General features: G+C 36.8%; 1 protein-coding gene across 1 annotated transcript in view; it reads right to left on the reverse strand.

Annotated features, from left to right (window-relative positions):
• Positions 1-25102, reverse strand: part of TTN (titin) — a 295687-nt gene that overhangs the window by 134268 nt on the left and 136317 nt on the right. Inside the window, exons 103-139 of the mRNA XM_073577613.1 lie at positions 25030-25092; positions 24108-24176; positions 23540-23611; positions 19451-19732; positions 19141-19200; positions 18954-19028; positions 17465-17518; positions 17172-17252; positions 16781-16849; positions 16567-16644; positions 16397-16477; positions 16158-16214; positions 15684-15764; positions 15494-15565; positions 13979-14059; positions 13408-13488; positions 13195-13278; positions 12850-12924; positions 11471-11536; positions 10902-10997; positions 10620-10703; positions 8904-8957; positions 8655-8729; positions 8449-8523; positions 7551-8057; positions 7030-7104; positions 6804-6887; positions 6629-6697; positions 6231-6314; positions 5894-5974; positions 1642-1725; positions 1449-1532; positions 1289-1360; positions 875-949; positions 648-713; positions 432-506; positions 223-306 (exon numbers count right to left, since the gene is read on the reverse strand). Of these exons, the coding sequence (XP_073433714.1) occupies positions 223-306; positions 432-506; positions 648-713; positions 875-949; positions 1289-1360; positions 1449-1532; positions 1642-1725; positions 5894-5974; positions 6231-6314; positions 6629-6697; positions 6804-6887; positions 7030-7104; positions 7551-8057; positions 8449-8523; positions 8655-8729; positions 8904-8957; positions 10620-10703; positions 10902-10997; positions 11471-11536; positions 12850-12924; positions 13195-13278; positions 13408-13488; positions 13979-14059; positions 15494-15565; positions 15684-15764; positions 16158-16214; positions 16397-16477; positions 16567-16644; positions 16781-16849; positions 17172-17252; positions 17465-17518; positions 18954-19028; positions 19141-19200; positions 19451-19732; positions 23540-23611; positions 24108-24176; positions 25030-25092 (3405 nt within the window). The remainder of the gene's footprint in view (positions 1-222; positions 307-431; positions 507-647; positions 714-874; positions 950-1288; positions 1361-1448; positions 1533-1641; positions 1726-5893; positions 5975-6230; positions 6315-6628; positions 6698-6803; positions 6888-7029; positions 7105-7550; positions 8058-8448; positions 8524-8654; positions 8730-8903; positions 8958-10619; positions 10704-10901; positions 10998-11470; positions 11537-12849; positions 12925-13194; positions 13279-13407; positions 13489-13978; positions 14060-15493; positions 15566-15683; positions 15765-16157; positions 16215-16396; positions 16478-16566; positions 16645-16780; positions 16850-17171; positions 17253-17464; positions 17519-18953; positions 19029-19140; positions 19201-19450; positions 19733-23539; positions 23612-24107; positions 24177-25029; positions 25093-25102) is intronic.

The raw sequence follows: 25102 nt of genomic DNA on the forward strand, positions 1-25102 counted from the left end.
ACAAGATTTTATGAAGAAGAAGAAATAGAAAACCACACGATAATTTGATATAAACACAGTTTAAGACGTGACGTATTTTAAGACATGACATGTTTTAAGAGGTGACATATTTTAAGACGTGACATATTTTAAGAGGTGACATACAATGTGTTTTAAGATGTGACATCTTTTTATGTAGCATAAGAGATTATATAAATGAAGTTTTAAGAGAACAGTGTATACCTTTAACTGGACGAGCCTCCACTTTTTTAGCTGTGGGCTCGCGTGCCTTCTCTTCTGGTATAAAACGCTTTGATGGCTCAGGCACTTTAAAAATGTTAGATATGTTGAGTTATGGGGGGAATAGCCACATATGCTACAGACATATATACGCAACAATCAACATACAAAATGTGTAGTAAAGAACTCAGATTCTATATTTGGAGGTGTACCTTTGGCAGGTGTAACCTCTTCTTTTTTAGGAGTAGGTGCGGGCACTTTCTCTGCAGGCTTCCTTAGTTCAGGCACTTTAAAAGCAATGATTTGCTTAAGCTATTGGACCCTCAACTAAGTAACTGCTAATAACTATTATTGAATTAATTATTTTAACATGCGTAGGTAGATAAAGCTATTAAAAATACAGCTTCCATTTGAAATTTACAATATACCTTTAAGAGGTGGAGCCTCCACAGGAGCTTTTGGCTCGGGTTCCTCTTCTCTACGCTTTCCTATCACTTTGAAATACAGGTTTTATTTATGTATTTCTTTAAGATTTATTACATTTACATAACACATATTACATGACTCACATGACACTTTTTGTATAAGTTAAGAATGGTAGACAAAACAAACAATACATGTAACGTGTGGATTAAGTTGCCAAGAAGAAAAGTACCTTTAGCTGGTGGAGCTTCCTTTTTATCGGCTGGAGTTTGTACTTTCTCTTGTACTTTTTTGGCCACTTCAGGTACTTAAAAACATCACATTCATTCATAAGAATGGCTTCAAAAGCCTTATAGCAGTCACAAATTACACAAAAAACACCAACAAACACCGTATACCATAAGAGAACACAGAAATGTATAAAAGACTATTTAAAATCATAAAAGAAGAACGATAAAATTGCATTTTTTTGGCCATAATGACAAGACTTTGCTAATGGCCACAGTAATGTGGATATGATAAAATAGATAATGGTAGACAATGACAAACACATAAAGTAAGATATGAATATAAGGTAAAACAAAATTAAGTTTTTAACGGGAATGATGGTTTTAAAAGTAAGACAATCCAATAAATGATTTACTACCTTTGGGAGCAGGCACATCTTTTTTAGGAACTATTTTTTCCTCAGGAACAACTTTCTTGGAAATTTCTGGCACTTGAAGGATAGGATTGGAAATGTAGGAATATGTAAAAACTGCAAAATGCTTTAACAAAGTATTGGCTGAGGTAGATAAGGAATGTACCTTTGGGAGCTGGAACCTCGTCCTTCTTTGACACAGCTGCAGGAATCTTTTCATCTGGGACTACTCGCTTATGCACTTCTGGTGCTTAAAAAATACAGTACGATGGTTGTTTTAGGGAGGTCCTACTCTGGTAAGAAGCAATGCACACATAACACACAATTCCAGTAAAATGTATATAATTGTGCTGATGTACCTGCAGTGGGAGGAGCGGTTTCCTTCTTTGCAGCTGGAGTTAGTACTTTCTCTTCCAGTGCAGCTACCTTTGGTTTCTCAGGCACTTAAAAGATACAGTATTTTTCATTGGTTTCTGCATTTTACAGCTTTTCAAGAAAGAATGCATATGCATGTATATGTGACAAACATAGGCACATTAGACAAAAGCTAAACAATAGGACAAAAATACAAAACATCTAATGAAAGAAACACACTTTGTCGATGAATAAAGCAAAATCTAAGGTTTGAAGCATGTGCTTATGATAAAGATATAAAAAAGATTGGTTTTTGCATGCTCTGTGATTTATAGTCAGAATTCAAAAATAGTCCATGACTCTGCAAAAACATAGGCATCACTGCTAGTAGGTGACATGTCAGAAACTCCTGGCGTGGCCTTGTCACTGGACTGCCAGTCACTGTATAGAGTGAGGCTGCACCCACTAGATGGGCCCTGGCTGGGAGTATGTATAACACATACGTACCCGTCAGTCTCGGTTCAGAAACTGACAAATCCTTGCAGCACACTGTTTGCGCAGGGGGATTAATAAGTCTGCAGTCATACAGAGTGACTGCAGGCTTATCAATTTAGACTGGACAACCCCTTTAAGCTACATGTGAAGCATTGTATTCATTTTGGATTTTAACTGAGTCATATCTAATTTGCCGCAATCATGTATGTTTACTTCTCTTGGACATATAGTTTAAAAGCGTACAGGACACATCAGAACACCGGCCTACTGCCATACCATGATGAGCCTAATCATTAAAGGTTGGCCACTTTAATTTAAGAAAATTGGTCCAAATACGAAATCCTAGTGTTCACTGTCTTACAAGTTCAGATATGGGAACTAACAAAGGATGCTGGATACACTACAATATGATCACTAAAATTTACAAGGTGCCACCAAATGCATGGAAACAAACCTGGGGAACATATGCAAAAAAGACCATGACATATAATCAGTGCACACTTGAATATCCATAAGTGTATAATTTTATTAACATCACAAAAAACGCTCAAGGGTTAAAAACAATTAAAACCAACAATCCGTGCCTATGTCCACTAGGGGACAGCCGTGAACTATACTCTATGTGCAAACCATACATGTATACACATACATAATCTGATGAACACCTCTCAATTGAAGAATACCGTAAGCTTAACTTCTATGTGCAAACTATATATGTGTACACATACATAATCTAATGAATATCTCTCAATTGAAAAAATACCATATTGCTATACATGAATACAGACAGAAGGCTGTCGAGGGCGTCCCCAGAGACAGCAACACATTAAAGAGGGAGTAATGTCTATAAGAGCACTAAATGGTCTCCTACCCTAATTCTCACTAGCAGACAGAAAACGGCTAAAATAGCCGGAAAATATGTAGAAGGTATAGAATGTAGCTGTATGCAGGAGAATCAGCCCCAGAAAATGTCTCAAGTGGGACAAGAAGATAGCAACACAAGGGTATGATTAACCCCGCAAAGCCAAGGCCAAAAATAATGGAGGAAAAACTCCCATATGAGTAATTGTTTTTAACCCTTGAGTGTTTTTTGTGATGTTAATAAAATTATATGCTTATGGATATTCAAGTGTGCACTGATTACAAGTTCAGATATGGACTGTATGACCAGACATCACAAAAAGGTAAAAAGGTCCTGGAGTTCAACTACATGCAGCCACATCATTTCATAATATCCAAGCAAGGTAAAAATAAAGCAGTGGCACTCATCAAGTAAAACAAATCTCTTCTATCACACCAAAAGTAGTAGAGTATGCAAAACCATATGAAGGATAATGGCCATTTTGCGTCACTCGATGTTGCCTGTGGCTCATGCATTGGAACACTCGTTAATAGCAGTAATCAAGATTTATGTTCATTGGTGAGGGTAACTACTTTTTCTTTCCTTGGACTGGTTATTTCTCTTAATAAATGTGTCGAGACTTGTTTTGTGGTACTCACCAATGAATTAGTAATGTATTCGAGGTTCTCCTCCTGCTCTTGTCATTTCATGTTCCACACAGTGCTCAGATCTCCAGTGCAGAAAATGGCTGCTGATGGGAGCGCATGTGACAATTCCAAGACATCAGTATTCTTTCATTGAAAATCACCCCACTTTCGATAAGAGAGCTGATTTTCAATTGTAGGAGGCTGATAGACAGGCTTTGCCACATGCTTCTCCATTAACAATTATTTTATAGACAGGAGAGCTGTTCAGTCTGTGGGGACAGCTGCAGCATCAAGTGCAGGAGGAGAACCTGTAATACTTATATATTAGTAATTGCCACTAAATCATGTCCCCAACTTATTTGTTGAAATAAGATAAAGTGGCCAAACGCTTAAAACCATTTTCTGTTGTTAAAAAGTGGTGAAGTCCCCATACACATTAGATGATCATCCAATGCTGCCAAAATTGGTGAGTTCAGCCAACTTTATTATCTAGTATGGATGCATCAACCATCTCACTGTATTATAGCAAACTGATATGTACGAAACGTGAGTCTGCTGACTGTTTCCATTAGCAAAAAATATGTCAGTGCAGCTCTCAATTATAATACAGGATCTAACTTAGAATCAAAGTAACATTTATAAAGTCACCAAAGGTTTTTCATATAGAATAAATTCATATATGAATTTTAAAGGGAATCTGTCACCCCATTTTAGCGCTATAAGCTGTGGCCACCACCATCAGGGGCTTATCTACACCATTCTGTAATGCTGTAGATAAGCCCCTGATGAAACCTGAAAGATAATAAAAACATGTTAGATTATACTCACCGGGCGGCGTGGTAGGGTACCATGGGTGACGCGGTCTGGTGTGGCGCTTCTCATCTTCATACGATGATGTCCTCCTCCTTGCTTCTCCTTTGGCTCCTGCACAGGCGTACTTTATTTGCCCTATTGAGGGCAGAGTAAAGTACTGCAGTGCACAGGCACCGGGAAAGGTCAGAGAGGTCCGGCGCCTGTGCACTGCAGTACTCTGCTCTGCCCTCAACAGGGCAGATAAAGTACGCGTGCGCAGGAGCCAAGGGAGAAGCAAGGAGGAGGACATCATCGTATGGAGATGGGAGGCGCCAGACGGGATGGCGACACCCATCGGACCGGACCGAACGCCTTGGTGAGTATAATCTAACTCTTTTTCCTTATCTTTCAGGTTACATCAGGGGCTTATCTACAGCATTACAGAATGTTGTAGATAAGCCCCTAATGCTGGTGCCGGCAGCTGACAGGGATAAAATGGGGTGACAGATCCCCTTTAAAATATTGTTTAAACTTATACATATCAATTCAGCATTTGTTAAGAAATGCTTTAATTGAAGGGAATCTGTAAGAAGGTATTTGCCATGCAATCTAAAGACAGCAGGCTGAAAAAGCTGAAACACAGAATTCAGGGATTTGTAGCTTGTCAAAGTGCATGCTATTATTTACTAACTGTGAAGGATTTATCAAGAGATTAACATTACTGGACTAGTCTGACAATACCCCATCCTGTGATAGGCACCTCATTGTCTATGGACTTTGTAGATAGAGAGCTTGGAGTGGGTGGGATTAGCTTGCTGAGCTCTACTTCATTTTAAATCTAAAAGCTCTGATTGTGTCAGAATGGCTGCACCCAGTAGACTAAGCGATACAACGACAATGTTGGATTCAGCTTCTCTTTACCTACACCATTCTGCTCTCAGATGTGGTAGTAAAAACCTGCTGACAGATTCCCTTTAATGCGTTGACTGACTACTTGTTCAGTATCTTATGCTACACTATAATTGTTAGAATTTACAATTTATAAATAAATAGAATTTAAATAAATTGCAAACTTAAAAAGAAAAAAAAAATGACCCACCATGGACCAGCCTGTTAAAGAACTATTCCAAAACAGTAAGGTTTTAATTAAATATTGTATAGTGCAAATAAATTGCAAAATGGCTAAATTCTATATTTTTGGAATGTGAATTATATAAATATAGCTTATAAATGCATATCTGACACGCTGCCCATGCACCAAGAAGGAAAAAGCTTTTATATGTAGCATATACATATGCTATTATTTAGAACTGGTGAAATTGGTACTAGAAATAAACTTACCCTGAACATATTGTAATTTGTACTGTGTTAAGCACTTTGTTCTGGTTATGTTCACTAAATATAACGTTAAATTAATTTTTATCATTTAAAAAAAAATACTCTGCATAAAGTATATACTGCATAATCAACATTTTAAACTACCTTTTGCAGGTGGCACTTTTACTTTTGGTGCTTCCTCTTCTACCCTTTCTTCAGGAACGGCCTTCTTAATGTCCTTAGAAACTTTAAAAATATTGCAATTTTTAGCCGCTAAAGATGTTAAAAGATAAAATTACTGGACAAACAACATGTAATATTGTTTCCTACATGAAAATAAAAAGTTTGGTTAGCTATGAAGATGAAGGTGCCGAAACACCTTAAGAATTTTTCACATGATAATAATTACAACAAACAACAAAGAACAAGAAACAAGACAATGATGAAGATAACGTTTAAAAGGAAAGGGATGATTTTCTGATAATATGAAGAGCTAATATACCTTCAACATGCACCATTTCTTCTTTTTTAGACACAGTAATAGCTGCTTTTACTTTTGGAATAGGTTTCATGGGCTCTTCTGGCACTTTAAAGAGATTAGTTGACTTAAGATATTTCAAGAGTATAAGAAAGACATAAAACATACAACAACAAAAAACTCAAACTCAAAACTACACTGGATGTGCCTGAATAGATAGCCTTCCTAGTTGTTCACTATAATCTAACATATATAGTGTATAAACTATGTAAGTGCTAATAATATATATAGAGCAATATATTACAAAGCTATAAACTATGAAATATATTTTTACTATTATGTAAATTATCATTTTGTATCTCAATTTATCTTTTATGGTACATGTTTTTATGTAAAGTAAACCTGTAACAAGATGTATATACCTTTAGCTGGTGGGACCTTTTTGGGAACAGCGATGGGCACTTTTTCAACCGATGCAACTAATTCTGGTTCTATTTATTAAAACAATATACTATATGAGGCACCACACAAACATAAAGAAACAAACACAAATGGCACATACAAACAACACATAAAGAATTTGCAATCATAAAATACCTTTTTGCACAGAAACCCTTTCTTTCTTAGAAACAATAGTTGTGACCTTTTCAGCCGAAGTAACTTTTTTAGATATTTCTGGTTCTTTAAAAAGATTATGTAAAGATTCAGTAAGTCAGAAGAATAAAATATTAACACATTCGACAAACAAGAAAAAGACATACAAAGACAAAAATACTGACAAAATTCACAAAAAGTACACTCATTTCACAGCTGACTGCTGTACCTTTTGCTTGTTGAAAATCTTTTTTAGTTAAGGTTACTTTCTTTTCTATCACAACAGCCGCGGGTTTTCGTGGTGCTTTAAAACAGCAACAAAGTTGTAAACATGTATAACATTGAAAAAATTATTTTTTCAATTAGATTTAACTTTTTTTGAATGTTCATAGAACATAATTTCATTATTAACTTTAAATAAAGTTGTGAAAGACATGAAAAAGGGGCTGGCTTTTTTCCAGAAATTGTACAATTTATGTCTTTGGGCAGTGTCCATTACTTAGCCCATTTGACTTAATTGGCGATAAGTCGCAATACTAGACACTGCTCATGGACAGTCAATGGCATTTCTATGGTATTATTTTTTTTATTTTCCAATGCTGGACAATCATTTTTTTAATTTACTACATAATGATTATATTTTTGTTTTATTGACATTGCAGTGTTTTTTATGTGTAACCAGAAAAGATAGGTTCAAAGAGAAAACAAAGATGACAAATACAATGACATAAAGTGAGGTAAGACCAGTACCTTTCTCAATTGTTTGGTAAAAGCGTTCCTTTTCTGCTATTATTCCTGTGTCAGTTTCTTCATACACTTCTTCTTCATAGGTTTGCTCCTCCTCATATGCCTCTCTTCTGGATTCATATGTTACTTCTTCATATTGCTCTTCTTCATGAGCAACTTCTTCATAAACTTCTTCTGGAGCTTCAACAACATAATAATCTTCAGATACGTCTTCATATTGCTCTTCAGGGGTTTCTTCTTCATGCTGTTCGTATATATACTTTTGTGTTCTATAGATCTCTTCTTCTTCTCTCTCTGGTTCCTCTTCATACAGTTCTTCTTCAGTGGCAGCTACTTCTTCCTCATAGATTTCTTCTCTTTCTTGGTAAATCTGCTCCTTAAAGATAGCCTCTTTCTTTCTATACACCTTTTCATATACTTCTCTTTGTTTGTAAGCAGTGGGCTCAATGAGTTCTGGCTTCTCCTCATGTACCTCAACTACAAGATCTTCCTGAACTTTTCTTGAGGCCACTAACATTTAAAAAAATATACATTACAGTTAGCACTATTGTTTACCCAATTGGCTTATTTTGAAAAAATACCTGATGTTAAAGTATAACTGCACCTTCAGAAAACTTTTTATATGTAACAGAGAAATGTCTTGAGCTTAGATGGGTGAAGAGCAGGATGTTGAGAGTAGGGAGCAAAAGTGATAAACTACATGTAGCTCTTCTCCAAGACTGAAGATCAGCTTATAGACTTTTCATAGAGTAATTAGTGGAGATCTCAGCAGTCAGACCCTCACTCATCAAAATGTGTCACATCTCAGTTTTCTAAAGTGCAGTTACACTTTATTTGAAAATGTTATAAATTTTACTAATCTAAAATGCACTGTTCCTCCTAGGAGACCTAAATATTATACCTGTAACTGGAGTTGTCACTTCTTTCTTGGCAACAGTTATAGCTCGTTTTTCCTCTTCTTTTATTTTCTTTGGTACTTTAAAGAGTAGTTTTAATTTCACATATAAAGAATATAGGACACAGTACAAAGACACAAACAAGTTACATTTGTGAAGAACAAAAAATTAATTAATAAAACTCTGATTTTCCTTCAGAGGCATAATCTACCTGCTGGAGTGGGAGCTTCAACTTTTTTCGAAGCAATTCGTATCATAGCTTCTTGTTTCTTTTCAATTTCAGGCACTTAAAGACACATTAACAGGAAGGTACGTGACTTGACATACACAACAAAAGGTTCACAGGCATAAAAATTAAAATATATAAACAGGGACAAGGAAGAACACTGTGATAAACACAAGAGATGTTTTTGTTGTTGTACAAGACTAAAGAATTTGCTTGTTCCCATGAGCATTATACCTTTGGCTGTTGGAATCCTTTCTTCGGGAACTGGTTTCCTTTGTGCTTCAGGAACTTTGAACATAAGAGTATTGTATAAGAACATTTTGGAAAAACAGAACTAGCACACTCTGAACACACTGGTAGACATACACAGAACAGGTAACTTCACAATACTAGTAAAATAAGCCAAACAATTAGAGACCATGAACTCTGTGCTACACAACTTCCTAAGCCACGTTCAGTATTGGGAATCAATATTGTTAAGATGAAATCTGTCATCAGGTTTTTGGTACCCTATCTGAGAGAAGCATAATGTGGAGGCAGAAACTCTAATTCCTGCAATGTATCATTTACTTGGCTCCTTGCTGCAGTTTTGATAAAATTCCCATTTTATCCGCTGCTGATCTATACTGGCTCTCTAAAAGCAGAGCTTTGTATAACCCCACCCACACCAATGAATGTCAGCTTTCTGTGTACACTGTGCATAGGCAGAAAGCTGCAAATCAGTTTTGGAAACTGGGTTACACAGAGCTCATGAATATGGAGAATTACATGGTAACAAGTGTACTATAGCGATAATATCCTGATGATAAATGAGTGATTTTATCAAAATTACAGCAAGGAACCCTGTAAGACATAGCTAAAATCGGGATCTCAGTCTCTATATTAGGTTATTGTCAGATTGGTAGCAAAATCCTGGCAACAGATTCCCTTTAAATGGGTTGTCGAGTGGTGTTAGATGCTTAGCAAAAGGACTAATTAAATAATTAATAAAACCTACTGAATTTTATTTGTGAAATCTACACCAGTATTCTGAGTGCTGTTTCAATAGTCCAAAAGCTCCATTTATGATTTTGCATCAACATTGGCAAAGCACTTCTCTCCTCTCTGCATTTGTGACATGGTGTAGGGAAATGTCTAGCTGGCTCCTTTCTTCAACTAAGCAAGCCCCCTTCTCCACCATGGTTGATGCAGAGATAAAGATGGAGACGGGTCTTGTTAATGAATTGCAAGAAGGATGAGAATGGAAGAGGGGCTGCTAGAACCAGGGGGATAATATGAGAACAAGACATCAGTGCAGATTTTTTTTTATTAAAATGCATCAGTAAGTTTTTAAAGAAACACTCCTCCTTCCACCAAAATTTGTATACTCTTAATATATTGCAATCATCAAATGATATAGCACTGTGTACTTACAATTGCTCATTTTGCCTTTCTGCCCAGATAATTATACTCTATTCCATTAGATCTATCCCATCATGTGTTTAAAAACTGACAAGCTGGATCCTTCTACGCTCTATGTAGAAAGAGGAGGTCAATTTTCCCTGTATGAGTCATAGGTCACTGTAAAAGTCCCTATCAAGGGAAGGCGAGAGCAGCTGGGTCAGGAGGTGAAGATGAAGAGGGGAATGGTAAATGCAGGGACAAGAGACTTCCTGTTTCTTTATAGAGCAGAGAGAAGAGAAGAATTAGCTTGGTAAAAAAGGCAAAATGGGCAATTGTAAGTGCACTGTGCTCTGTAATATGATTACTGCAATATATTAAGAGGATAAAAACTTTTATGGGAGGAGTGCTTCTTAATTTTCCAAATTTTACAAGACACTTGTTTAATGGGTATGTTTACATGGTAGTGATTGGTATAGGGTTGCTCACTAGTATTTGCACCATTAGCTGTCTAATATAATTGGAAAAATAGCTTTGCAACGTGTTAAATACGTAAGCTATTTCATATACCTCTTGCTGGAGGAACTTCAGGTTTCTCAGGAGCAGCTATTGGCATCTTTCCAGCAATTTTAGTTTTCTTTATGGCTTCAGGTACTAAGACACAGTAACACGCATGGACATTTAGACTTTCAAAACAATAACATAATCACTAGACATAACTGGACAAAAACACCTACTAAATTTCACAACTTATAAAACACACATAGTAATACATACACTGGTAACACATGTAATGACCACATCTAAGAAGAGGAATATTGTATGCTTCACAAGCTTAACCAAGACATATACCTTTGAGTGGAGCAACTTCTTCTGTTGTAGACACAGGCTTAGGTACCTTAGCTGGTGTAGGTACCTTTTCAGCAATAACCTTTGGCATCTCAGGAACTTTAGAATAGTAAAAGAATACTGTGATCACTCTATTATTTTCGATGGAGCTAGGCTTAAGACACACGGATAGGATATTTATTTCTAAATAGCAGCATGAAAAAATGTGTGGATACCAAGAGAGACAGAAAAAAGAGGAATGCACACAAAAGATGCAACATGAATGACAATGTCTACTAAACGCAACATACTGCAAACCTTTATTAGTAATCAAACTATATTTTTTTCTATTTTCATGCAGAAGTTGTGTTTTTTTTCCATTTTTTGTATCTTAAAAAACTACAGCATAAGTATATTATGTTAGGTTTTAATGTAATGGAGTTGTAAAGAAATTTACTTAAAATATGCAGTTTTGTTAGAGCGCTAGAATATGGCTATTACAAGGATGACCCTGCAGACCACAAGCAATGCCACCAGTCTAGTTACTGAGGATTTGGTTTATTTTTGCAAATTAAATTACTGAGTCAAGCTACCTTTTGCTGGAACAGCCTCTTCCTTTTTAGAAACAGGTACAGGAATTTTCTTTGGTGCTTCTGGCACTTTAAAAATATTATTGCCGTGTCAGATATCATGTAAAATCTCAACTAAGATACATTTCAGCTTTAGCCTCAAGACGCGTTCTCCGTTACTTTTTCTTGAATTTCATTAAGGACTCACAATTTCTCACAAAAGATATTCAATACAATTTCCCAATATGCTGGCAAAACCTATGCAACAATTTACATCAGCACCATTGGGTGGTAAGACATAGACACATATAGCGTAGACATCTCTTGACAAATCATCACAAAATACACTCTTTTTTAAGGCTGGTAAACTTGAAACTGAAAATCACAACATACAACTTTTTTAATATTTTGCCACATATCATGGGACATATTGAGCCAAAAAAAAGAATAAAAGGACACATCTATACTGTAAGGTATATATATAGACATGCATATATAAATATATATATATACACATGCATGCAAACATACAGTTATAACAATTCTAAGTTTACAGATTTAGCAAAGATTATTACTGCTCAAGCACCATTTTGAAAACCTGTCACACAAGGTTATATCACTTAAAAAGGTTAGAGGGAATCTGTCAGCACAATTTCATTACCTAAACTATTTACATGAGCATGTAACTCTTTAAAAGACAAGTCCAGCAATACCTTTTCCAATCTGTTCCTGCGTTATTGAGAAATCAATGGTTGAATTGATATGCAAATGAAGCTGAAGATCTTCTGGAGATCTTAAGCCTTTGTCATTCCAGCTCTATTCCCCTCCCAATACCACCTCAGACTGCTTGATTGAGGGCTCATTTGCCTGAGATAACACAGCATAGAGGCTGTCATTCAAGCCAAAGAACGTGGCATTGGGCGGGAAATAGAGCTGGAGTGACAGAGGCTTAAGAGCTGCATTAGATTTTCAGCTTCATTCGCATATCAATTCAGCTATTGATTTCTCAATAATGCAGGAACAGATTGGCAATGTAAAGGTATTGCTGGACTTGTCTGCATGCTCATGTAAATAGTTTGCTGGTGTGAAATCTTGCTGACAGATTCCTTTTAAGATAATATAACATTGCACAAGTTATAGACTGATGTTAAATTAGGTGCCGAATTACAGTTTTTTCATCTGTGGTGTCCCAGTGCCATGTTTTCTGGGTCAGGTCAACCTTTTCTAGATCTGTATACACCAATCTTTTTCTTTTTTTCATTTTAAATTTGACACATTCACAATCTGATATAAGAAGTTATCACTTAAATGCATTCCAAGGTTGTGTACAAATAAAAAATCAAAATTCTACAACATGACACAGAATACAAAGAAAGACCAATGACAAGAATAAAGAGTGATACCTTTGCCGGGCACAGCCTCTTCTTTTTTAGGCAAGAAACTAGGAACTCTCTCCTCTGGTGCAGGTTTGGCAGGCACTTAAAGAATATTATTTAACTTTAGAAGCTTGAAATGCAAGATTGAACTGCAAAACGTCCTCTATTCTCATTTTGCACTGATTATAATTATTGCTACAAAAGGATTACATACAGACAAATAATAGTACACAAGACATACTAAATTCTATGTGATAAGTACAGGAATGTGTTAATAGAAAGAATTGTGTACATTCACAAAAGCTTAGCTTTTTTTAAATGGCTGCTTAGAAGCTGTTAGGATTTTCTTTTTCTTTGGTGAGCAGCTTGTACCTTTAGATGGACGAACTTCGTCTACTTTTGGTACAAAATCTGGGACTTCTTCTTCAGGAACTTCTCTCCTTGGGACACCAGCCACTTTAGAGATATGATAATCTGAGTTGTCATGTGGCATGCTTACTAGATAACAATGTACAGTAAGGCTTAACACAACACAATGACGTACTATGCCTTGCATGTTTGGCTATATCTATACAAACAAGTTACCTGCAGCAGGAGCCTCTCCCCGTTTTGGAACAGAAACAGGTACTTTCTCCTCTGGAACAGGTCTCTTTGACACTTCAGGAACTTCAAATACATTTAAATAACATACATTGAAGTTGCATTGCATGGCACAAACTCATTCTTAAGAGACAATGTTAAACACAAGATGTCAAGAGTATGTCATATAGAAGAATCATGGAAGAACAGAAAAGACGGGTAGCATACATTTATACCCAATGATACACAACATGCCTTATGTTCCAACAAAGATTTTTGTTTGCTACATTAAAAGAGTAAAAGAGTAATACTTCTTTTTTATTACAAGATGGATTGACTATAAATTAATAGTTAATACAATTTTAGACAAACAAATTCCATTAAATGTGACATATGAAGACTACACTAAAATGTAGACATGCCAAACAGTATACTTATTGTTACGAACGTACATACAGGAAAAAAAAGCATATCTTAAGTAAAACATGTTACAAAAAGATTCACAAAGAGTGCTTATATTAACACGGGCAATATGAGCTGGGCTGATTGTTAAACATATATATTATTCTAAAAATACCTTTGCCTGGAGGTATCTCTGCCTTTTTGGGAGCAGCAGGCACCTTTTCCTCTGGGACTGGCTTCCTTGGGGCTTCTGGTACTTTAAATAGATTAGAAATATAGTCTTTATATACCTCAACTAGTGGTCAAATGAGGAGTAGAGTTTAGCGAAAATGTTCGGAATCAGTCGCTGAATCTGAATTTGCTGTATTCGTGCCATATTGGTGCCCTCTCTGTGCCGAATTTATGTTTGATGATCAATTCCGAACATATTCGGTCATTTCTACTCCCATTAACTCCAATGACGTTCGGCTTTGTTCGACGAATATTGCAAATACAATGTTCGCCGCTAATCGTAATCGGAACCGAATTTTGAAAAATTCAATCAACTCTAATGATGAGTCCAAATCAATTTATAGACCAAAGTGATGTTATTTATATGAGATTAAAGAGGGAAAATGTTTTTATGTAGTTGCTTGATTATTAAGTGGACTAAGCAGATGAGTTAGTAAAACACATCAATTATAATGCTTTAGGTATGGCCCGTGTCAGCCTCAGGCAAACCTAAGCCTTTGGTATTCTGGAAAATCTTGATCTAAACTTGGTAAGTGCTATGTCTTGGGTGGGATTGACAAAGATGCTCATTGTGCCTCCACCATGGTGTTAGCATATGTATAGTTCTTCGAGGGTTGGCAAGAAAAACAGACAAACATGCTTAATTTTTGTACAGTTAAAAAGATCACTAGCAGTTTTACTTTTTTGTTATCTCATATACATTTTTGGAAGCTAATAGTGCCAGGGCAATCCCATGTGGACTAATTTAGCTTGTCCTTTGACTCTGCCATTACCAGCCCTCTCTGAGATTTGTTTTAGTAAAGTATTAATGTAAACTAAAAGCTCCCACAAACTTGAGGACTGCAACTATTTTCCATGGTGGTGCGCAATTGGAGCAATAATCTGCTTTTAATCTGTATTTCACCCTACAGAATATTATTTAAAAATAGGCAAATAGGTATTCTACTTAGAAAGTAGTTAATGAAAAGCTTTAAAAGAGTTAGCTGCAACAGAGAATGAGATTTAAAACATCAATAAAAGAAAATTATAATAAAAGAATAAAAATAGTACCAAAAAGTTTTTGAAGCACCACATTAGATAAAACACACGCACATGGATGAACAAACGAATAAATGAATAAAAGACAAGACCAAGCAAATATAAGAATCTGATAATAATAAAACTTTCCCCTAAAGCTGTTGTGTACCTCTGCCAGGTGGTGCCACCTTTTTAGGGACAGCCTCTGCTTTCTCTTCTATAAAGGTTCTCTTTGGTATTTCTGGTATATTAAATATACATCTTAAGATGACTATGTGTACTATAACAAATGCTTGAAACATTCCTGGACAAACACAGTAAGACATAGAATACAGGCAGCACAAACATATAAACCATAAATTAAAGAGACATACTGTAATGAAGAAAAATGCAATACATTAAACAACATCTTATACATGAAAGCTTAGGAGCACCAAGATACCTTCTGCTGAGGGCTTCTTTTTAGGAATGAATGCCGCTTCTTCTTCAATGGCTTTCTTTGGAGCCTCAGGCACTAAAGACATGTACTTAATAATTACTTTTTGCTCTAGGTGTTTTATATGCTTTTTTCTTTTTAACTCATAAGAAAACTACAAAATACATAAGAGATGTATACAATGGTCATACTATACCTTTGGCAGTTGGAGCCTCCTTTTTAGATACAGCTATGGGCACCTTTTCTTCTGGCACTCCTTTTCTGGCTGCATCAGGAACTACAAATATATTATTTGTGTAAATTTCCCTACTTTTGGGCATGCATGCAAAAGTGATCAATTAGAAGATGAAGGGGTGGTTATAAAGCCATAAGTAAGTGCAAAAGCAATAAAGAAGTATACCAATAATATGGTACAGTATTAAAACAAACAGCAAACACATCAATAGTGTAAAGATTACAAATGGTGTTCTTTATACAGCGACAATGATATAATTGGACAAGAAAAAAACAAAACAAAAGGAAGATTAGAACCCTTTCCGAGGTAGTTACTTTTTAAGAGGGCGTAAGACAAAAGTATAAAGGATATAACATACAGACATGTAAATGTAGATAGAACATAAATATACAGTAACACTTGCAAACATCATATAGAAAGCTCAAGCTATGATACCTCTAGCTGGTGGAGCGTCTTCTTTTTTAGAAGCAGGTACGGACACTTTTTCGGCAGCTTGAAAAGTAAGGTTTGGGGCAATAAGTATCAACACATTAAACAACCAATACAAATAAGAGCTTGTTAACAAGCCAGCACAAATAATGAGGCAACGCTTGCTTGAAAGACAAATTAGCTGAATAATAAGCAAGGTGAATAAGAAAGCGCAATGTATATAGACTATTAGTAGGTCTATATACCTTTAGGTGGTGGTATGGCTTCCTTTTTAAGAGTAGTTGGTACTTTGGCCTCAGGTATGGCCTTCTTTGGAACCTTTGGCACTTTAAAGATATTGAAACACTTAACACATGCTTTTTTTTGTAGCGCCTAGGTTCACTTTCAGCAAAAAGGAAATAATTGTTATTAATACCTTCTGAAATTTCTTCTTTTCTAGAGATAGAAATAGCCCGTTTCTCCTCTACAACCATCTTCTCATATACAGTGGGAACTATAGGATGTATAAGACATTGTATTTAACCCATGATCTTTAAAGAATTCATATATATTTACATAAGACAACAGATATAAAGAACAGTTATGGGAAAAAAATGTTATAAATAATGTAGTACAGTTAGAGGACATACCGGTGCTGTCGTCAGCCTCTTCTGCTTGTTGAGGATAGGCGAATTGTCCTGCCGCTCTTTTTTCTGCCACTGAACATGAGCAAATATAAAATATTATGTTTTTATATTATATGTGTTATTTCTACAGTAAAAATGAATTTTATTTAGCGCATTAGGATTGCAAGAAGCATATTAGTCAGTTGGAAACTCACCTTAATAAGTCTAATTAATAAACAATAAATAAGTTTAGCATACAAATTATTTTTTTCTTCTACTGCTGACTAAAATGTTAAAAGTTTCCTTAAAAAAAGGTAAAATATCTACAAGCCAGCTGAAAAAATGGCTGTGTTGGTATTGCATTAGCATTATTGTTGCCATTATTTATCAATGCTTGCAATACCCTTCCCCATACCTTTTACAGATGTTATTTGTTGCTTTCTACGCATGGAAAGAGGAACCTCTTCTTCTGAGACTGCCCATTGCCGAGCTTGTACTTAAAAAATAACGTGTATATTCAGCAATTATGTGCGCTATTTGCTGAAGTATAATCTGGCAATAAAGGTTTTTTTTTCTAAATGCGAAGGCTAATTGTAAATGTTGTAGAACAGATGGATTTAGCTGTAAGGTATTGATCCTTTGTGACAACTACTTGCTTCCAAACGGCTAATTAGGAGAAAAAAAAGGAGAATGAATTGAATAACTTACTTCTTCTCGCTTCGATTTCTTCATGAACCAGTGCTGGCTTGGCTTTTTCTTGCCCTTTAAAGATAATTTATAGAAAACAAATCAGATTGCAAAGTTGAATTTAGCTTATCTATAAAGAAAACTATATAGATCTAAAACGAAAATCAGAAGTGAATACATTGTACTGATAACAGATCTATATTTAAGATTTATTATGATTAATTATAATTCTAGCAACCAAAACCATCTATGTGAGCAACACTTAAAGGGATCTTCCAGGGATACAAAAAATGTTTAATGGATTCTAACACTTAAAGGGGTCTTCCAGGGATGAAAAAAAAAGTTAAATGGATTATCTGGCTTATGATATCGATGACCTATTCTTATGAAAAATCATCAATATCAGATAGATGGGGCTCCAACACCCAGGCCGAGCTTGATCGTCAGTCCCCTTATTGGTCCTTGGCTCACTCTGCTAGAGGACATGTTCCAGCTCATCTGCTCTCAATATGGAAGGTCCAAAGAATCATAGAAGAAAAATAAATCCCACCAAAAAAATACAAAGGAGGAAGATGTGCACCGATTTTGGAATTCAATATGTAGCCTCAAAATTATTTCCTCTAGAAAATTATATCTAACAATGACTAAAGCTTTTTCAAAGTATTTTTGATTTTTACTTTAAAGGGAATCTGTCACCCATTTTAATGATATCATGTAAAGATATCATTCAATTGTGTGTCACATAAGGATTCTATTAGGACTTTTGATTCCCCCTGACCCCACACCTTTGATGCATAAATACCTTTTCTATCTTGGTTGAGATGTATACAAACCGCCGCGGTCCGGTCCGATGGATGGGGCTTATTTGCCTCCCCCCCTCCCTGTCTTGCTCTACACATTTCTTCGTGAACGTAGGAAGAAGAACGTAGTGTTTCCGCGCTTGAGCATTGAAAAGGCCTCCGGCACTTGCGCAGTATGCTTTGCCCAAAGCATATAATCGGTACTGCGCATGCGCTGGTATTTTTCGGCATGCATCCGGCATCCAGGAAGAGTGTCCTGCAGTTGAAGACTTCCGGGGCATAGACCGTACTGAAAAATACCGGCACATGCGCAGTACCGATTATATGCTTTGGCCACAGTTGGGCAAAGCATACTGCCAAGTGCCGGAGGCCTTTTCAATGCGCAAGCATGGAAAAACTACAGCGCCTGTGATATTCACAGATGAAATTACGCTCAGCAAGACGAGGAGAGGGAGGCGAATAAGCCCCGCACAAAGGACCGGACTGTGGCAGTTTACATACATCTCAACCAAGATAAAAAAGGTATTTATGCTTCAAAGGTGCGGGGTCAGGGGGAATCAAAAGTCCTAATAGAATCCTTATGTGACACACAATTGAATGATATCTTTACATGATATCACTAAAAATGGGTGACAGATTCCCTTTAATTTTTGAGCCACAGGACAGCTCCTTTACAACTGGATTATAAATGTTAAAAGCCATAGAGAAACCTTGTCTCCAGATGCCTGCTTCCTCTTCTACGGTCACAGCTCTTCTTCCAAACTGTTCATCCACAAGCCTCCTCTCTGTTGTAAAAAAATTATATTTGGTTTCCATTTGTGCTTTTACCCTTTAGAACAATAAGTACACTGTCTAAATCTCAATCTTTTTATAGCATACTAATATTAGGGTATATACCTGCAGGTGCTCCTGGTTTTCCGGGTGCAATCCTCCTTTCAGGGATCTCCTCTTCAAAGGCTTTAGAAAAAAAAGTTGAATGTAAAGATGTTTTATACTAATGAGATGTATTATTAATACCTTTAGGTTTCATTATATTAGTTAGTATGTATTTCTCATTCTCTATATACTGTATATATTTATATAATACACGTCCTATCTTCTAAGATACTGATTCTGGATGTAAAAGTGTTCTAAACCTATAACAACAGACAACACCATAGTACAAGATGGTTTCGGTCATAAAACACATAACAGAATTACAATATACCTTCTTCATAATATTGTTCCCTTTCTCCATACATTTCTTCCTGATAATACTGTTGCTTTTTCTCATAGACCTGTTCTTGATAATACTGTCTCTCTTCTTCGTAAACGTGTCTCTCGTAAACCTCTTCTGTCTTGCCATATTCTTCATAAGTTTCCTCCTCTTCAGCATAAGGTTCTTCAACATAAGTTGGCTGAGGTTCCCCATGAACCTCATAATACTCTTCTTTCTTTTTGGATACCGCAACAACTGTCACTTCTTCTGGTTTTCTTGGTTTGGAAGGGACTTTAAAAATATGCATTTGTGTTACAAGAAATCAATTTCATTGCAAAAAAAAATAACTAAGATGCAGAGAAGAAGAGTGATTAGTGACAAGAAGATTCTTGCGTGGTAATAATGTATTATCAACTCAGTCAGTATATTTTACAAAGAGCTGAAGAGTAGATGCAACGGACAGATTAATGGAGCTCATTTGCTAAGAAAGGTTTATGTTCAAAATCTTAGACACACAGCACAAAATTTTTAATATAATTTAAGATTGACATTCGACAGACAAATAGATAGATATTAGATAGATAATAGATAGATCTTAGATAGACTGACTGACAGACACAGGGTCGGACTGGCCCACCAGAGAACCAGAGGATTCTCTGGTGGGCCCAGGCACTGACACCTACTGGCATACAGGGCCGGCAGCTGCATAGGGCCCCCACTGCTCCAGGGGTCCCCAGCCAGTTGCAGGTTGCTAAAAACGGCACACCACACTGCTTTTATGGGGACCATGAGTCAGGGGAGCCCGCCTGGCGCCTGCGGAGCAGCAATGGGTGACAGGAGGCAGAAGCTGGCTGCTGCGGCTAAAGGCTGTCCCCACTGCTAAAGAGAAATTAATATTCACTCTTCCCCATGCCCCCATGGGTGTGGAGAGGGGGCTGCCTTATACCCTATGAGGGGGCTGCATTATACCCTATGAGGGGGACTGCATTATACCCAATGAGGGGGACTGCATTATACCCAATGAGGGGGGCTGCATTATACCCCATGAGGGGGCTGCATTATACCCTATGAGAGGGGCAACATTATACCCCATGAGGGGGACTGCATTATACCCAATGAGGGGGACTGCATTATACCCTATGACGGGACTGAATTGTACCCTATGATGGGGCTCAATTGTGCCCTATGAGCGGGCTACATTATATTCTTTGGGGGCTGCATTATAATATATGAGGGGGGCTGCATTATACCATATGAGGGAGCTACATTATATTATATGGGGGCTGCATTATATTCTGTGAGGGGGCTGCATTATATTATATGAGGGTTGCATTATTTTATATGAGGGAGGCTACATTATATTCTATGAGGGGGGCTACATTATATTCTGGGGGGCGTCTACCCTATATTCTATGAAGGCTGCATTATAATATATGAGGGCTGCATTATATTCTATGAGTGGGCTACTTTATATTCTTTAGGAAGGTGGATATCTCAACCCCTGCTACATAATTAAGATCTATATTAAGTTATATTATACCCTGATAGGCCCAAGGTGCTCCAGTCCATCCCTGGACAGACAGATAGATAGATAGATAAAAAAAATCAGAAAAGATAGTGGTGACATACAGAGATAGACAGATACATAGATATTAGATAGATGGATTAATATGAGATAGATCAATAAGAAATACATTAGTATGAGATTGAGCAAAACAATTGCTCAACAAAATCCTCTCAGTAGAGAGATATTAAAAAGATTCACTTATTGATTGATTGATTGATTGAATGACAGACAAACCGAAGGATAAAAACAAAATAAATAGACAAATTCACAGATTACAAAGAAATAAGGAAAAGACTGTGCTTAACTAGGAAATATATTCACATATTTTAGACACACAATAGAAAATTCTCAGTTAATATGATGATAAAAAAGTACACAGACAATGCAATGGTCTGAAAAGAAGATTGTGAAAACAAGAACGGTATCTGCACACTTATAAAGATGCATAGATAGATTGCTAGATAGATACATAATAGATATGAGATAGATAGAATTTCAGATCTCATATATTCAGTGTTTGCATATACTTTGCTCCTTAACCCCTTCACGACATGTGCTGTACTAGTACAGCACATGTCGTGTCTCCCCCTTTGATGTGTGCTCTGACAGTGAGCCCACATCTTTCCTGGCACATGGCAGCTGTTTTGAACAGCTGACATGTGCCCAGAACAGCCGCTGGTGGAATTGCGATCCACCCATGGCTATTAACTCATTAAATGCCACTGTCAAACTCTGACAGCGGCATTTAGCATGCACTTCCAGCAATGCTGTAAGAAATCTGCCCATCCGGTGACCCCATCACGTGATCGCTGGTCACCGATGGGTTGGCATGACAACTAGAGGTCTCCTGCAGACCTCTATGGTTGTGAATGCCGGATTTCTATGAATGCTGCCCGGTGGTCGGCGAGCAAAGCAAGTCAGCAATTCTACTACATACAGGCAATCTAATAATCGCCTGCAAGTGTAAGTAGCAGAGCCGATTGGGTTATGGCAGCTTATAGTCTCCCATGGAGACTACTGAAGCATGCCAAACGTAAAAAAATGGTTTTAAAAATATTAAAACAATAAAAAAATAAAAGTTCAAATCACTCCCCTTTCATCCCATTCAAAATAAAGCAATAAAAAATGAAATATACACATATTTGGTATCACCGCGCTCAGAATCGCCCGATCTGTCAACATAAAAAATTTAATCCAATCACTAAACGGCGTAACAAGAAAAAAAGTCAAAACACCAGAATTAGATTTTTTGGTTGTTGCAATATTGCATTAAAATGCAATAACAGGTGATGAAAAGATGGTATCTACACCAAAATGGTAGTATTAAAAATATCAGCTCGTCACGCAAAATATAAGCCCTCACCCAACCCGAGATCATGAAAAATGGAGATGCTACTGGTCTCGGAAAATGAAGCAATTTTTTTAATAAAAAATTTTGGATTTTTTTTCACCACTGAGGCTAGTTTCACACTAGCGTTTTTGAGCGCAGCGACGGCCTGCGCACGGCCGCCGCTAAGCCCTGCCCCCTGCCGCGACTCCGCCGGTAGCTCCGCCTACCGGCGCATGACGCTGCATGCGCCCTGCATCCCCTATCTTTATCACTGGGGGCGCAGGCCATGCGCAGTATGCGTTTGGCGGCGCATGCGTCCTTTTGACGGTGCGCCGACCTGCGCCAAAAACGCAACCTGCTGCAGTTTGGTTGCGCCGGCGCACCGTCAAAAAGGTGCATGCGCCACCAAACGCATACTGCGCACGGCCTGCACCCCCAGTGATAAAGATAGGGGACGCAGGGCGCATGCAGCATCATGCGCCGGTAGGCGGAGCTACCGGCGGAGGCGTGGCAGGGAGCGGGGCTTAGCGGCGGCCGTGCGCAGGCCGTCGCTGTGCTCATAAACGCTAGTGTGAAACTAGCCTTATATAAAAAACAACCTAGACATGTTTGGTGTCTATGAACTCATAATGACCTGGAAAATCATAATGGCAGGTCTGATATGGGATGGATAGGTAGATAGATAGACAGATAGATAGATAGATAGATAGATACTAAAAAAACTTCTACACATAGAAAGATTGAATGACAGATAATAAAGAAAAAGACTATGTTTTAATATAAAAGAAGAATAGTCACATAAAAATACAGACATAATGCTCACAAGTTATATGATATGTAATAATGTAGCATATGTTTCTTTCATCATATTCACCACAGCACAACCACAATGTGACATAGTTCAAGGTAGTTTTGGAGCACTGTACATCAAGAAAAGACAGAACAGACAGACATAGAAACAATATAGAAGTTTAGAATACACCCACCCACATAAAGAAGCACAAAACAGAAAACGAAAAGTAAGAAGATGCACATCCAGTGAGAGTATTTTCCCAAACAATGTTTTAGATACTTAGTTTTGCAGCCATTTTTGATGTTATGTCTTTGGGATTCTTCCTTCTTAGTAAAATTGAGCTCAAGCAAAGTTTACTGTTAAATGTATTGGCCATGTTAAGAAGTTATTCTGATCCTTAACATTTACCTTTAGCGGGAGGTGCTGGCGCAGAAGGAGCAGGTTTTGCTGGAACTTTTTGTTTCTTTCCAACTACAGAAACTTTAACACAATAATAGCAGTAAGAATATTTTAATATCAATGAGTTCGCTTTGCTTTCCCCGAATGCAGATGTCTACTAATTATAGCAGTGAACTCAACAGACACACGATATGTCACAAAAAGATGTTTTACCAGTAAATGTCAGAAACAAGGCACTACAAAAAACACACATCACAGACAAAAGCAACCAAATAACACAACTTCCAGTAAGTACACTAAACATAGTTTGTATACAAAAAATACATTGAAATAAGAGTGAAATATTCACTCTGGTAACTGCAATACATTGAGATTGTGCTTTTTTTAAATTCCAAACATGATGTATTCTACAGTGTATACATGAGTATATATATATATATATATATATATATATATATACAGCTCCAAGAAATAAAGGGAACACAATCAGCCTGCTGCAAATGGAATAGTGTTCCCTTTATTTTTTGTGAGCAGTATACATACTTATAAACACCCATCCTGTCATCAGGTATCTTACTTTTAGATGGTGGGACTTCCTCTCCGATATCTGGGACATCTCTGATAACCTTTGCGCCTGGTTTAGGAGCTAAGGAGGATAAAAAGTATTAATTACATTCTAATTTAGTAGAAATAATGACCTCTCAAAATAAAAAATCAAATGATTAATACAGCTAGTAGACATTTACCGACTACAGGAAGTGATAGCATTTTGCTAGCATATGGTATTGCTTCCTGATTGGAGGTATCTAACCACTACGGACACCCACAAACCTCAAAATGCTTCTCTGTCCATTTTCTTTTGAGAATTGGTGTGAAGTCCCCAAGGTCAGATCCCAACCAATCACAATGTTTGTTGTGTCATATCCTAGTAATATGTCATAACATTTTAAAGGGAAGCTATTGTCAAATAATTACCTATTTTATATCAGGTTTTTGTGCTATATTATATATATAATATATATATATTACTGGCAAAGATTGCATTTTCTTTTTTCCTATCACAATCTTTATTAAAAGAAAAAAAGGTAGCAATCTTGCCATTTTCAGGCCTTGAAAATCATGAGATAACTGCTTTATGGGGACCATGATATTAGCCATGAAATAGCATATGTGGTAACACATTACTTTAGTATGATGACTTTATGTTTAGTAATGAGATCTCATAGTTTAAATGACTGTTAATGATGCTTTTATTACGCTTGTACTCTTTATGTACCTCTCTTTTGTTTCTTCACTTCCGGAAGAGGAGGAGGAAGTATGATTTCTTAGAATAAATAAATAGATACTACTTTATTATGCATGACGAACAACGTTATATGTATTGTTTACAGGCTGCGAAACTAAACCTAACAGATGACATGGGAAGTGAGAACTATATAGGGCATAGTTTGGATTTGGATGACCAGTGTGAAAAATTCATCTTCTGGTTCCTCACGTACCTGCGATGATCGCCTCCTCTTCAGAAGGAGCAGATATATATGGTACTCTTGTATCAGGAACATCTATAAACAA

This window comes from Dendrobates tinctorius, unplaced genomic scaffold (genome assembly GCF_039654945.1).
Source record: "Dendrobates tinctorius isolate UK_male_01 unplaced genomic scaffold, ASM3965494v1 ptg000056l, whole genome shotgun sequence".
Taxonomy (NCBI): domain Eukaryota; kingdom Metazoa; phylum Chordata; class Amphibia; order Anura; family Dendrobatidae; genus Dendrobates; species Dendrobates tinctorius.